At 34.3% G+C, this 16,827-nt stretch overlaps 1 protein-coding gene across 9 annotated transcripts in view; it reads right to left on the minus strand.

The window, feature by feature from the left end:
* The window catches only part of LOC123767396 (uncharacterized), a 168,412-nt gene that overhangs the window by 16,787 nt on the left and 134,798 nt on the right, over window positions 1-16,827 (minus strand). For 3 of the 9 annotated variants that reach the window (XR_006773967.2, XM_045757070.2, XR_011224595.1), the window contains one exon: window positions 10,161-10,226. The exons of the other annotated variants lie outside the window; for them this stretch is intronic. Coding sequence is in view for 1 of the 3 variants with exons in the window: in XM_045757070.2 (XP_045613026.1) it covers window positions 10,164-10,226 (63 nt within the window). In the remaining 2 variants the exon portion in view is untranslated. Of the gene's footprint in view, window positions 1-10,160; window positions 10,227-16,827 lie in introns of those variants that run through there. 9 annotated transcript variants of the gene reach the window in all.

Raw genomic sequence — 16,827 nt, forward strand, 5'->3', positions numbered from 1 at the left:
TTTTATAATGTAATTATAATACATGTAATTTTTATAAATGTTGTGCTGTACTGTTTTCAGTTGTACTTGAAAAGTACAATTGAATTTGTTCGAGAACCACACCACATGGTTTGCTCGTTAATCGAATGCAAGCTTGTCAGTCAAGACAAATTTTCAGCGAGCGGCTCGCTCATTACTTGAAATGCTCGTAGATGAAGTCACTCATCACTCGAAGTTCCACTGTATGTGTATGTATGTATATATATGTATATGTATATATGTATATGTTAGCCACAGTGGCCCAGCCAAGTGGCTGGCCAGTGTGCTAACCAGACCACCATCAGATCATTAAAAAGAGCTGCTAGTCTGGCGCTTATTCCACGACTTTGGTTTAATAACCACAAAATGGTTTAATAAATTTATTTATTTATTTATTTATTTATTTATATACAAGGAGGTACAGTGAGTTTATGAGAGTATATAGCACTGATGTTTTACATTCTTGTAGCACGCATAGCATTTTGGGCAGAAATGTAAACAAAGCTGCCATAATGGAGGAAGATGTACAGGTAGCGTAAGAGGTTGTGTAAGTTTTTGATGTATCCTGGCCCCTCAGTTCTTTCCCGAAATGTCTGTTACCTTAGCTTAGATGGTAAACACAGTACAATTTAGACACTGTCAATAGCTTTTAAATGAGGAAGCTTTTGTATGAACAGGTTATGATTGTAATACTGTACATGCTATGATTAATTGATGTGAGTTGGTCATGTGATATCTACAACAACATACAAAAGTAAGGGAGAGCAGAATGCAAACAAATGAGCTGAGGCAAAACATTGGGCTTGAAAAAGAACAAAAGTTGCATCATTTCTAAGAAAATTGTTACAAAATTATACAGTATTTAAAAAAAAAAAATACACAACACAATGAAGAAAATAAAAATACTGCATTGAAAATAATAAATACAGTACTGTGGCTTTAACATGGGATAAAATTATATTGTGGTTAATACTGTACCCTCAAATATTAATTTGATACAGAACAGTCCATAATAATTAAGTCTTTAATCTCTGAATTTATTGATCCTAACATTATCCTCCCTATTATTAACATTGCTTTTATTCTGTATTGTAAAGTTAGTGGAGGAAAACATTCAAGACAGAGAAGTGGGAGATGCCACAGATGTTAGTGCTTTCTAAGCTAAATTAAGCTGCTTCATTATACATTGTCCCATTCTCTACTAGGGAAGGCCAACTAGTAACGAGACTGCTGACTGGAAGATTCTGTGAATCAAAGCAGAGCTTTGAAGGGCTCATTTGAATACAATTTCCATTGCTGGGGACCAGGAATCATGTACTTAGGCTTATCAAGGTTCTCCTAGGTTAATATTGACCTTCCAAATGCAACTCTCATCAGTTACTCCTAGGTACCTATATACAGCAAGGTGAACAAAGGTATCAGGAGAAAGAAAACATGTCCATCATTTTTGTCCTGCCCAGAGATGAACCTGGGATTCTCGATTATGGGATAGAATAAGCATCCATCGATCTCTCTTTAGCACACGTTTTACCAGTGCCACGATTCATCAAGCACTTACACATACTCTTACGAGGTTTGTACATCTTTTAACAAACAAGGCTGCTTTGTTTATGATACAATTATTAAACAGTTTACAAGCTTTAAACCTTCACAACCCAAAGTTGTTATTGTTGTAAATAGCTCATAGTGTTTTGGAGCTCATAAACTAGTTTATTAAATGTAAACAAATCTACTATGATTGGGGAAAGATGTACAGGTTTGTAAGTGGATGAGGGATATGCTTGATAAATCCTGGCTCAGGTAGTAATTAAAAAGATCCCTGCTGTGGGGCCGATTCTTTCCCATCCTAAGTGCACTAGAGCCTATCCAGAGAACCAGTAGGAACTTGTCTTAGAGGGCAAAAAGTGTGTTCTACTTACACACTACCTGTTCATACAATGTACAGTAAAAAGTTGACTTTTAATTACTGTAACTAAAGGGCTTCTTTTCTTAATAACATGAAGCTCCAATTTAAGAAAAAAGTTTAGCCGACGTTTGTTCTCACAGCTTCACTCTTTCTGCATGAAAATATAATTGTTTTGCATTTAATATGTCGATCTCATGAATACTCATAGATATTATTTATCTAATTCATAAATTTTAATGTTCTTCACTATTCAAGCTACAGTTGTCTAAGTTATAAATCTTTAACAGCTATAATTACTGATGTAAAATGATCTTCACACATTTTTTACTTGCTTAACAGTAGAAGAATTGTTCAGAAACTCCACTTAAGCTCTTTCTCTTACAAGAATTCATCACTAGAGTGGGTTAACTATTAAATACTGTAATTATCTATGTGTAGTTAGAAGATGAGAGCTACACTTGTGGTGTCCCGTCTTCCCAGCACTTTGTCATTTAACGCTTTGAAATTACTGATGGTTTTGGCCTCCACCACTTTCTTACCTAACTTGTTCCAAACATCTACAACTCTGTTTGCAAAAGATACTGTACAGTACTTGTAATATAGAGATCTTGCTCTATGGTTAAGATTTTACATATACTGTCTAGGGTACAGTCATCATAATTAAACTCCTTATCATCAACTGGATTAGCTAGATATTCCAAGCAGCAATGTAATAAGCACTTCCTATCTTAACCGTACAAACTGAGGAAAAGAGAATTTTTTCGGTAACAATAGTAGAACCTGGTGCCATATTCCTGTAATAAGATTATTTCACATTAAGATAATTAGTTTATGGAAAATAAAGTCCTTAAATATAGTCTTGTTTAATTATCATTTAAGTTCGTGTGGATGCACCTCCCACCTCCAAGGGTAATTCTAAACCTGGCAAAACAATTTATGTTCCTAGAGCAAGAGGCTTGCAATCTGTAGCAACCACAGTAAAACCAACTGGTAAATCATTAATCCCACCATTCCTCTGAATATCTGTTTGAGCACCTACTTTATTCTTAATTATAATTACAGGAATAAAATATGCCTCTGGTTTTAGGACTGAGTATTGTACTACACATGTCAAAGTACCAGAAATATTCATCACCTGACTTTGTTGCATTCTCATGAGAGAGAGTTGAGGATAATTCTGACTGAGTAATAATCATACAATACAAGAGAGAGCAATTTTTTTTTATAATAGCTGGAGGAGTATAAGCAGAGGTAATAAAGATTATCAAAATAGAGGAAAGCAGTTGCTGTGCTGATACAAGTACTGTACTAACAAATTGCCAAATAAAAAAAGGTAGCTCAGTCCCTACATTAAGACAATATTGCAACTGGGACAAACAATGCGAGAGCAATGATGGTGCACTTGCTGTAATTGGAATATGGCAAGGAAGGGCTTTCAGATCAGAAGTGTTGATTAATTGAAAAATAAGCTACTACAGTATACTGGATATGTCACATGTTGGGTTAAGTAAATTACTCTATACACAACAAAGATGTGCATAACTGGCCAAAACTTAAACAATATGCATGTAATTTTTTTCAAAAAGATGTAATGTAGCATATTGTTGCCAAAATTGTAATAGTGGACAAAGGAATGATAAACAAGATTAAGAACTTGATAAAATCTTTCTAACTTAAATAATCAAGTCCAAAGTTGAAGGTTGAATGTGTTATGGCAGGTGCTCAAGTAGAACTGCATGGTTTGTAATTTGAAACAACTTTTATATGACAAATCAAGATTGTATCAGAAGAAGCAAATTGTAAAGTAAAAGGTTGATCACTGTGATACTTGAAATCAAAACTTCTAGTCCTTTCAGACTGCTCCCATAGCACTAATCTTTAAAGTTTCAATAATTTGTTTATTAAAGATACAGATCTTTATGTAGTAGTATTCTTATTAAGTCAGCTGTGTTCCAATTACCATTTGCCCTTCAGTGGTGTGAAATTGGCAATACAGTATAATTTTTTTTTACGTACCGATTCATTTCCATATTTGCGGCCTGATCTTTCCATGTACTTATACACCTTAATATTATTAATCTATTTTTTCATAAAGACACACTTTTTTTTTTCAAATGAACCACCTATAAAGTGTTCAATGACTACACCGTATGCCTCAATCAATGTATAACTTATGATTCACACTTAAGTAAGTTTTTTGGCTAAATACCATAAAAATATATTTAATCTACTCCAACCAGTAATCTGCACAACCAGGTCATAATTTTTCATAACGATGGATAGGATACACTCATAATCATTAAATAAATAAATAAATATATATATATATATATATATATATATATATATATATATATATATATATATATATATGTCGTACCTAGTAGCCAGAACGCACTTCTCGGCCTACTATGCAAGGCCCGATTTGCCTAATAAGCCAAGTTTTTCTGAATTAATATATTTTCTCTTATTTTTTTCTTATGAAATGATAAAGCTACCCATTTCATTATATATGAGGTCAATTTATTTTTATTGGAATTAAAATTAACGTAGATATATGACCGAACCTAACCAACCCTACCTAACCTAACCTAACCTATCTTTATAGGTTAGGTTAGGTTAGGTAGCCGAAAAAGTTAGGTTAGGTTAGGTAGGGTTGGTTAGGTAGTCGAAAAATAGTTAATTCATGAAAACTAGGCTTATTAGGCAAATCGGGCCTTGCATAGTAGGCAGAGAAGTGCCTTCTGGCTACTAGGTACGACATATATATATATATATATATATATATATATATATATATATATATATATATATATATATATTTATGACCGATGTTCCCTTCGGGAATCTTAATTTTAAGATGAATAGGAAAACCAGGGATATATTCAGACGGCTGTTAGAAATAGCAGTTAAAGACTCCATCTTTATGTTTAATAATATTTATTATAAACAAATTGATGGAGTAGCAATGGGGTCTCCTTTAGGTCCTGCACTGGCTAATGCTTTTTTGAGTTTTCACGAAATAAATTGGCTTGATAATTGTCCTTCGGCCTTTAAACCAGTCTTGTACAGAAGATATGTAGATGACACTTTTTTGTTGTTTAGGGACCAATGTCATATTGAGAAATTTAGAGAGTATCTTAATGCACAACATAGTAATATACGGTTTACTGTAGAGTGTGAAGTTGATAATTCATTGTCGTTTCTTGATGTAAAAGTGAATAACCTCAATGGGTTCAACACTAATGTTTTTAGGAAACCAACCTTTACTGGTTTAGGTTTAAATTTTAATTCCTTTGTTCCTGATATTTTTAAGAAAAATGCTATTAACACTCTACTGAATAGGGCCTTTGTTTTATGTTCTAATTGGAATAACTTTGATCAGGAAATTAATTTTCTTGTGAAATTTTTTTCAAATAATGGTTATCCTGTGCATATGGTTTATACTTTTATAAGGAATTTCTTAAATAAGAAGTTTCACCCATCGTGTAGGATTACTACAGTGGAAAGGGATCTTAAATATATTAAATTACCATTTTATGGCAGTATTAGCTTTTCTGTAAGGAGTCGTTTGAGGAGACTGTTGCAGCAGTGTTATCCTCAAGTAGACTTTAGATTTATTTTTGTCAACACAAATACCATAGGCTCTTATTTTAAATTTAAAGATAAAGTGCCTATCCCCTTGTGCTCAAATGTCATATATATGTATAATTGTTCCAGCTGTAATGCTGGATATGTCGGGAGTTCCATTCGGAACTTTAAGATTAGGATACTTGAGCACCGGGGATTATCTTTTAGGACTGGATTACCATTGTCTAAACCAGCATTTTCGGAGATTAGAAACCATTGTTATGAGTTTGATCATTCTCTGCTGGAATCTGATTTTAAAATTCTGGACACTTGTATGAATGGCCAGTCAGATTTGAGAGTAATGGAATCCTTATATATAAAGGAGCTGCGGCCTCTGTTAAATAGCAACCTTTCAGCTGTTCAATTGTACACTGTATAGTGCACAGTAGGCCCTGTAATTTGATTTTTAGTTTATTTTGGTAGTTTAATTTTGTTTAGTTTACCATGTCTTTGCCCTTTCTTACTTATTTCAAGTCTTAACATTGTACATTAATATAATCTTTTATTTAGGATATATAATACATTTTTTGGTATTTAATTTGATTTAATATTTGAGTTTTTTATAAGATATTGGTTAGTACTTTATAATTGTCGTTTATTCTGTTTGTATTTTACATACATTTTTTGTAGATTTGTAGTCATTATATAAATATTTGTTATAGTGTTTAGTATCTATGTGTTAGGTATCAAGTTTCACTTCTGATCACTTCACGTAAGTTTAATAGAATGGTTTGTTTTAGTAGTTATAAATTTCATCTTGTAGTTTAATGGATTTTAAATTAGTTTTAATATATGTGACAGTTAATAAGTTTTATTTGTATTGATCACTTTAAGTGCGCACAAGTGTTTTGTTTTTTAAGCTTTTTCCTTTCTTTGATAGGCAATTATATTCAGTATGAGTTCTTTGTTTACCAGCTATTTGACTGTGATTTCTGTTTTTTTCTTTTAGATCTGATGATGAATACGAGAAGTATTCGAAACGTTATGTTTTTTAAAGTAAAGATTCTGATACAAGATGTTCAGTATATCCCTGGTTTTCCTATTCATCTTAAAATAAATAAATAAATAAATATATATATATATATATATTATATATATATATATATATATATATATATATATATATATATATATATATATATGTCGTACCTAGTAGCCAGAACGCACTTCTCAGCCTACTATGCAAGGCCCGATTTGCCTAATAAGCCAAGTTTTCCTGAATTAATATATTTTCTCTAATTTTTTTCTTATGAAATGATAAAGCTACCCATTTCATTATGTATGAGGTCAACTTTTTTTTATTGGAGTTAAAATTAACGTAGATATATGACCGAACCTAACCAACCCTACCTAACCTAACCTAACCTATCTTTATAGGTTAGGTTAGGTTAAGTAGCCGAAAAAGTTAGGTTAGGTTAGGTTAGGTAGGTTAGGTAGTCGAAAAACAAATAATTCATGAAAACTTGGCTTATTAGGCAAATCGAGCCCTGCATAGTAGGCTGAGAAGTGCGTTCTGGCTACTAGGTACGACATATATATATATATATATATATATATATATATATATATATATATATATATATATGTCGTACCTAGTAGCCAGAACGCACTTCTCTGCCTACAATGCAAGGCCATATTTGCCTAATAAGCCAAGTTTTCATGAATTAATTGTTTTTCGACTACCTAACCTACCTAACCTAACCTAACCTAACTTTTTCGGCTACTTAACCTAACCTAACCTATAAAGATAGGTTAGGTTAGGTTAGGTAGGGTTGGTTAGGTTCGGTCATATATCTACGTTAATTTTAACTCCAATAAAAAAAAATTGACCTCATACATAATGAAATGGGTAGCTTTATCATTTCATAAGAAAAAAATAAGAGAAAATATATTATTTCATGAAAACTTGGCTTATTAGGCAAATTGGGCCATGCATAGTAGGCCGAGAAGTGCGTTCTGGCTACTAGGTACGACATATATATATATATATATATATATATATATATGTCGTACCTAGTAGCCAGAACGCACTTCTCAGCCTACTATGCAAGGCCTGATTTGTCTAATAAGCCAAGTTTTCATGAATTAATTGTTTTTCGACTACCTAACCTACCTAACCTAACATAACATAACTTTTTCGGCTACCTAACCTAACCTAACCAATAAAGATAGGTTAGGTTAGGAAGGGTTGGTTAGGTTCGGTCATATATCTACGTTAATTTTAACTTAAATAAAAAATTTTTTACCTCATACATAATGAAATGGGTAGCTTTATCATTTCATAAGAAAAAAATTAGAGAAAATATATTAATTCATGAAAACTTGGCTTATTAGGCAAATCGGGCCTTGCATAGTAGGCTGAGAAGTGCGTTCTGGCTACTAGGTACGACATATATATATATATATATATATATATATATATATATATATATATATATATATATATATATGTCGTACCTAGTAGCCAGAACGTCGTACTCGGCCTGCTATGCATGGCCCGATTTGCCTAATAAGCCAAGTTTTCCTGAATTAATATATTTTCTCTAATTTTTTTCTTATGAAATGATAAAGCTACCCATTTCATTACGTATGAGGTCAATTTTTTTTTATTGGAGTTAAAATTAACGTAGATATTTGACCGAACCTAACTGACCCTACCTAACCTAACCTAACCTATCTTTATAGGTTAGGTTAGGTTAGGTAGCCGAAAAAGTTAGGTTAGGTTAGGTTAGGTAGGTTAGGTAGTCGAAAAACAATTATTTCATGAAAACTTGGCTTATTAGGCAAATCGGGCCTTGCCTAGTAGGCTGACAAGTGCGTTCTGGCTACTAGGTACGACATATATATATATATATATATATATATATATATATATATATATATATATATATGTTGTACTTAGTAGCCAGAATGCAGTACTCGGCCTACTAAGCAAGGCCCAATTTGCCTAATAAGCCAAGTTTTCCTGAATTTATATATTTTTCAATATTTTGCCTTACGAAATGATAAAGCTATCCATTTCATTATGTATGAATTAATTTGTATTAATTCAAGTTAAAACTAACGTAGATATATGACCAAACCTAACCTATGCTACCTAACCTAACATAACCTATCATAACCTAACCTAAACTAACATAACTAAGTCAATAATTTATGTTCCTAATATGATATAATAATAATAATTCAAATAAACCCATTTAAAGCAGTTTATTGAAAATAAAGAAAATCACTCCACCTATTAAGCAATTTGGACCTTGCATAGTAGGCCGAGAAGTGCGTTCTGGCTACTAGGTACGACATATATACATATATAGCTCAACACACATTTTTTTTGTAATCTCTCCCGGATCTTTGCGTAGATTACAGCTTTGCTTATGTTAGTGACTGGCTGTATTTTTTCCAGTTTATAAGCATTTCTGAGGGACAGTAAGTAGGGTGGCCACTCTCAATGACAATTCTTTTCTTAAACTACACGCTTTCTGTACCATTACCCCTTGGCATTCTATGACATTTAGACCCTTCCCCGCCCCCCACAAAATAGTCCTTTGAATTAAGATAGACAAAAACTAAAAATCCTTCTCTTCTGCAATAATTGTGTTTTTGTATTTTTCATTTCTTCCTTTCTATTGGCTCACTTATATATGATCGCAGATGCATTCCTACACATTCCATTTCCACAGTGCGAGTACTGTATAGGGAAAAAACTCCACTTATGTGCTAGACAAATGGAACAGATACAGAAGACACAAACACCTATAACCAACACTTTTAATGTTATTAGGAGCAGATCACTGCCAAAGCATAAATGTCCAGTCAACGATTATATTGATATTATATTAGCACAGGTAAATGTCTATTGTGTTGCCATGCCTGAAAGCCTGCTTCTCGGCTCTTAGGCAGTTTGAATAATCTGGTACCTCTATTAACTTGCTCAATGGCTGGGTAGCATTAGTGATCTGGCATCTCCCTATGTTACTCATCTCCTCTGCATTACTCAGCTGTTAGGTAGCATATGTAATCTGACATCTCCATTATCTTATTTAAATATTAGGCAGCATGAGTTAACTACATTCCTTTATTCAACTGCTAGGCAGAATGAACTATTTGGCCTCTAAATATTACTCAATTACTGGGCAGAATAAGCCTCTTAACAACACTATCTTAACTGCTGGGCAGAATATTTCCACTCTCTTACTCATCTGCTGTACAAAATGAGTAATTTGTCCTGTGAATGGAATGGAAATCTGTCCTCCACTGTATACAGTACAGTATTTAAATTTTTTTATTTACTCACATGGAAACTTAATATTGAGATCATGCTGACATAATATGCTTAGTAATGTAAGTAGAGTATAATGCAATGATGAGAGAGAAAATAAATATGCAATTGAATGTGGTAGGCTGATGGCAAAAGAGAGACTGATGATCGGGTGGAGTGCAAGACGTACAAAATACAGTATTGGAAAGCATATAATACAGCATGTAAGACATAAAAAAGAACTGATTGCATGACTGCGGTATGATATGGCACATCAATAATATAGCAGTGAACACACTGACACAGATGACATGACATAGAGATGAAATGAAAGTACCCGCCCACCTGTTATTGCCCATCCTTGATGTGAGAGGTAGAGGGTTGAGGTTTGCGTGGTGAGCCAGGCGCGCCCTGTGGCATGCACACCCACACGCATCAGTAAAGCAAATATTAGGCTCTAAGCTATGTTGTATGCTAAAAGCACTCTGACAAGTCTTGCTCTTAAGAAACTTATGATTCATGATAATTTCTCTGACTCTTAAAAACTGCCTATTTTACATACTTTTTATTTACATACTGTACAGTATAACTAGAGATTAAACAATAATATGCATTTAAAATAATCTCCATATAGATTTAATTGTAGGTCAATGCTATAACCAATTTTTAGTCCATATCAAGGCAGTTTCTAGCAGTACAAAGATATTGATAAATTATGTATAACTATAAAACTATGCTCTAATTTCATGCAAAATATTGTTTCAAAAGTGTGAATATACTTCTAGTGGTTCTACTGAAAATCATTATTACTATAGTGCATAATAATGTTTACATAAACAAACCTACCAATATAAGCTACATAAAAATTGTCCTAGCTTAACTCATTTATAGGAAGCCAAGCTAAATGAAGATAGCTACAGGAGCAAATAATTCTTCAGTTTTGAAAATGCTTGAAAGAAGAGGAAATCTGTATCTTGAGTTTCAGTGAAACTTATTTAACAAAACATACTTAAAAGGCAAGCAGTAAAGCCTGTTTATATGAACAATTTCTACACATAAGTGATTATCAAGTTCAAAGGACATTACAAAACCTAGTGCAGTATATGAATATTTTCTGACATTTAATTCCTGCGAGAAATTACATATTTTCTGATACAGTATAATCATGGTATAAATTAAATTGGCTGCCTACTTGTTTTTATTTAACCAAATATCCCCCTCCCCCCAACCACCTTTTTCAGGAGTGCACAGTACAGTATATATGCCAGAGTGACTGTCCTCTATATCTCACATAATTTTTTCATATAGGTTAAACCCCCTATTAAAATGGATTCATTTGACATATACAGTATTTGCTTAACAAGAACTAAAGCATTAGGAAAAACATTTTCAATTTAAAACACATTTATTATTTAGTTCATTCAAAATAGCTAATGACCATGCACCGGGATTTGATCATTCAGGTACTGACAGCTTATCCTATTCATAACTGGATAACAAGCCACACACTTCTTTATCAGAAAAAACACAAACACAAATGAGTGAGCAGTAGTTATTTATAACCTTGTGTTCTTCCTGTTCCATCAATTTCAAATCTATCTTGAGCATCCTTCACACACCATTTTATCGGCACCTTGAGTCATTATTTTGTAAAAAAAAAAAAAAAAAAAAAAAAAAAAAAAAATCTATTGCAGAAGTTGATCAAATGCTCATGGGATTTTCTTTACCTGAAACTGAACTGTTCATTATTCTGTATGTTGTTACACTCAGTTGTGCAGCCATTTTCTTTTTGTATCTTTCTCTGGCTAAATGCTGACCAATTTCTTTTTGTTTGGCAGTTTACCCTCTGGCAGGAATATTTGGAACATAATTCAAATTGAGTACATGTATTTCTACCATATTAACACGACTTTACAGCAAAGTACACGCCACATTGCTGCGTGTGGAGAGCTACTGCTCGAGTAAACTTGTATATCCTAAGATTCCAATAAACTTAGCATTTTGGAAGCTTTACAGAAACTCTTATTTCTACATTTACTCCTATGTCATCATCTTAAGTGACCCCCAAAACACTTGTTAGAGTAAGTAAAAGTATTATTTATTCCTTTTTTCCCAGTGATGTATACATGGTAACCAAAAGTCAATTATCCATTTTCACTTTGGCCAAACCCCTTTGATTACAGTTTAAATCTCTGTAGCTAAATTCCTCAGCACATTCAGTATCCATGAAGAAGTTTCATCTGGTCATGCTGCTACACAGTATTCCCATTCATGTCCGACAGTAATCTATTCACGTTCTCTCTGGTTATTTTAAAGTTTCATAACCCTAAAGGTTATTGTAGATCCTGATTTTGCACATTAAATTACCCTTTTCTATTTATACACGGTGGCACCTTGCTCGAATGGATTAATTCGGACTGAACCTATTTCATTTTACCAAGGAATGCGATTCACTGAGTTACAACTTTTTTCTCTATTTAAATATACTTAAAGGTGTAAAAATATGATAAGAATATGCAAAAAGTTAAAGAAAAATTGAAAACCTATCTTTTATGTACCTTGAAGAAAGAATAGCTGATTAATTCTTATTACTCTGTGCAGGCAGATTGTGGGTATACAGAACCAGGATATATACCAGTATTTATTGTATGAAATATAACAAAACCACAACAAAACTCGCCCACTATTCTGCTGTATAACTCACTTATAAGCAGTCTCATCTAACTTTATGCTTTGATTTCCTGAGCATTTTTCACTTTGAACCACTGCCACCAGTTCTCTCTTACTTGGCCTTTCCCAGGCTTGCTCATTATTCTTAATCTATTCAGCCTTTTCTTCCGTGTTAAAATAAACTGGTTTCCCAGCCTGGTTTAGCTTGATTACTCCTGTTGGTAGGCATCTTTTCACCTCACAAATAAAAATATTTTACACTTAAAGAAAAATGGATAAAAATCACTGAGCACAGTATTGAGAGGTCCTGTCACATGATTGGAGATGAAGAAGGTTGGCCAAGATACTTCTGGCTACAATAGGGCTATGTTCACCATAGACAGAGTCACATAAATGTACTCTATTACACAATTTTTATCAAATGTTCAAGTAAGGAAATACCTTACACAAAAAAATTGTATTACAGTAGTACTATATTTAATACTAAAACTAAGAGAATAGCAAAATTGTTTAAAAAATATGATATACTAGTACTGTATATGTATTTTTAAACTTAGATGGGTCAGTCTACCAAGACAGCCTGGTGAAGTGGAAACCATATTGGAATCCACTAAGATTTTGTCTGTTAGTCATTTTTTTCCGGCCCACCAAAGGTTCTGGTCCGCCTTGATCCATTCGAGCAGGGTCCCATTGCAATCAGGTAGCTCTTTATTAGAGACTCGCTCATATTTTCCCAAGCTGTGCTTCCAATTGTTCCCATTATGTGTGCTTGGATGTTCCTCATCTGTATGCCTTTTTGTTTCTGGGCTCTATGTCCAGTTGTTTTTGGGGTGTGCATCCTGCTGTTCCTGGACTTTGCATCCAGCTCAGCCCAGGCTGGACCTGTTCTAATTGGGCCTTCTACCCTGCTCTGACTGGGCTGGAAATGTCCTTCTTACCGTACAAGTTTGGTGTGGGATATATCTCTTACCACTTTCAGGTTCTGCAATTTGGCCTGTTCACAGTTCAGTCCTTAACTGGGAGGTTCATCTCCAGTTTCTTCCAAGCCAGTCAGCATCCATGGCCTCCTGACTTGTGGTGACTGCCCTTTTCCAGTGCGGAAGTTTGTATAGTCTCAATTGTGCTTGAGTGCACCCATCTTCTATGTGGATTTGCTCTCTTTGTTTAGATTCCATCTCTGTTGTTTTAATGCAGGAGTTTGTGACAGCCTTGATGATAATCTATTTTAAGGTAACCATTTCTCATAGGGCTTTGCTTCCTTCTTGTTTCTGATTATGACCCCTGTCATTCTGGCACCTTCTCTGGGAATGGAGAGGGTAAGGGTAGCTGGTTTCTGTGGGTAGCCTTGCTTCTGGCTTCTTGGGCTTTGGTTCTCACAGTTGTTCCCATTAAGGGCACGACAACCAATCTTGTGCTTAGCTTCTCTTTCAACAGAATTGATGAAATGCAGCCCTCTTCTGGCTTTTTGGGCCAATCTATCGGATGCCATTTCAGATTCCATGACATTCATCACCAAGAAGGTGCATTTTGCTTGACTGTATGAAGTAGATTTATCTTCCCATGTTGGCTGGGTTGGGGACCTTTGCAGCCTTCTACAGGTTCCTATGGGGCAAGTTTAGCCCTAGTTCCCAAACTTTATTGTCCAATTTTTCCCATCTTCACTTCCAAGGACTTTGCCTCTCATTAAGGTTCAATGGTGTGCCAAGCTTTAATTATTCATGGCTCTTTGCTGATCTTCCTGTATTTATATTTTTATATTTTATTTTTTAATTTATTTATATATTGTATATACAAGGAGGTACTATAGGTTTGTGTGAGCATATAACATTGGTGTTCTTACATTCTTGCAAAGTCACTAACATACATACCATTTTGGGCAGGTCCTTAATCTAACAGACAAGTTTATGCAGATGTACATTGTAGCAAAAGTTGAATTTATCACTACATATAAATTTATGGAAATTATTACAATGGTGAAGTTGCATGTCTTAAGTACAGTACTAACATTGGGGAAGTGGGTAGCACAAGATACAATGTGAGTATGAAGCTCATATATTTGGTTTCTTGGCCTTGTATCCTGTCTCTGGTGTTTAAGTTGAATGGTAGATATTTTGGTGTTGCATTGCAGGGGTTTTTGTGCCATTGAGATCAAAGCTCTGTTTGTTGTCTGTTTTTCCCTTTCCTTTTTCCAAGGTTCTTTGCATAATGGTTTGGTCTAGCCAGCCAGCAGTTTGTCTCCATTTTGAGGATATTATTACCAAAGTGTAATTACCTAAGTGCAGTTACAGGATGAGAGCTACGCTCGTGGTGTCCCGTCTTCCCAGTAATCTCTCATATAATGCTTTGAAACTACTAACAGTTTTAGCCTCCATCACCTTCTCACTTAACTTGCTCCAGCCATCTACCACTCTGTTTAGGGAAAAAACTAATATGTTTTTGGCATCTTTGTTTTGTTAGCTTTACTCTGTGTCCTCTTGTTGTTGAAGTTGCTGGTTTCAGAAATTCCTCTTTGTCAATTTGGTCGATTCCTGTTATTATTTTGTAAGTGGTGATCATATCACCTCTTTTTCTTCTTTTAGCTTTAGCACATTTAACACCTCTAGTCTCTCCTTGTAATTCTTGTTTTGTAGTTCTGGAAGCCGTTTTGTAACATGCCCTTGCACCTTTTCCAGTTTATTGATGTGCGGCTTGAGATATAGACACCATACAACTGCTGCACATTCCAATTTTGGTCTCTCAAAAGTCATGAACAGATTCTTTAGTGTAGTGCAAAAGAATAGGTTGTGTGCTGCTTTGACAGATTTCTTTTTCATTTTGACCACTGTTTATATTGGAGGTCAGAGCTGCTGGCAGTCTTTCTGATGTTGGCTTATCATTCTTTGTTGGACATTCTTCAGCTTCCCTGTGGTTGAAGCATTTGGCTGCTGCTGGTTTGCTTGGGCCCTCCTCTTCTCCCATTTTTTTGCCTGAATAAATCTAGTCAACCTTTTTTGGTTTTTACAAAAGCCAGCCTTCTCTATGGAGGCTTTGTTGTAAGCTTAGGTAAGCCCTACCATGAGGTCCCTCCCCAAAATCGAGTACTGAATGTAATGAAACACCTTTTTCAGGTGGGTCACCAGTAGCTAGCTCCCTGTCCTACCCTGTCCCTTTCTTCCATAGGATGGTGTGTTCTGCATTGGCAGCTCTAGAATGGAGTGATGGAGGGAGGCAAATTATAACAAAAAAAAATCCTGTTGAATATTCTTTCCTAATTTACCATAAGCACTAGCATCTAAATTTGACTTGACTTCAGAGCTTTATATAATTTTTTTGTTTTCCTCCTCCAGGATCTTTCCTCTATTATTAGAGCTTCAGAGCTTCTGTTCCTTCATTAATTTGTTTATCTGGCTTTCCAGTTTAGCCAATTGGCTGTTCAGACTAGCTGAATTCTCACTCCAAGCTTGACTGTCCCCGTCTAGAGCTTACTTACCAAATTTGTATTAATCCTCCTTAATGAGGATTTATAATAATTTCTTAATAAAATTGTACAATATTCTCTATTTTTACAAACCTGTTATGAAAAGCACTTACCAGTGGGCACCACTGATTGAAAGCGCCCAAAGTTACATAGAAAACAGTATGTAACATCAGTTGCTTTCAACCAACGGTGGCCACTGGGTTAATATTTTCTTCATCCTAAGTCCACAACATCCATCTCTCTCTTCTAATATTTTCTTTGCCCATGACAGTGCCCATGTTTGTTGTCATATGTCTGTTATTGTTTTGAATAGCAACTTTATATACACCCTGCCTGTAAAGACTCTTTCTTTTCTTTATTTTCTTCCAATCTTTTCATATTTTCTTCCAATCTTTTCATATTTTCAAAAATTTTCAAGGACTTGACCCTTATACCTTATATGGCCCTTATACTTTGGCCAGTTGGTCAACACTATTCTCAGAATGATTTTTCTCTCGGACTTGAAACAAGGTTTTGACAGTTGGTAACCAACAATTTCATTTATCCAAATATTTTACTCCATTTTAAATATTTGTTTCATCTAAGTTATAATTAAAATTCTCTTTAGATTCATGTTTCCTGGGACACCACTCACAAAGTCATCAAACTGTTCTACGATAATTAGGCAACAAGTTATATCTTGGAGGTCCTGCTGGAGCAGCTTCTGAAGACCTACAATGACCTACAGTGTATGTGTACATACATGCACATATATGTTTTAAGAATGTACATACAGTACATGTATTATGTAGGTCAGTGAAGAGGTTGTATCAAGGATCATAGATTACTTAACAGGATTCTGACTCATACACACACAGTACCGTATTGTATTGAGCTAACCTTGTG

The sequence above is a fragment of the Procambarus clarkii genome, chromosome 74, assembly GCF_040958095.1.
Source record: "Procambarus clarkii isolate CNS0578487 chromosome 74, FALCON_Pclarkii_2.0, whole genome shotgun sequence".
In the NCBI taxonomy this organism is placed as follows: domain Eukaryota; kingdom Metazoa; phylum Arthropoda; class Malacostraca; order Decapoda; family Cambaridae; genus Procambarus; species Procambarus clarkii.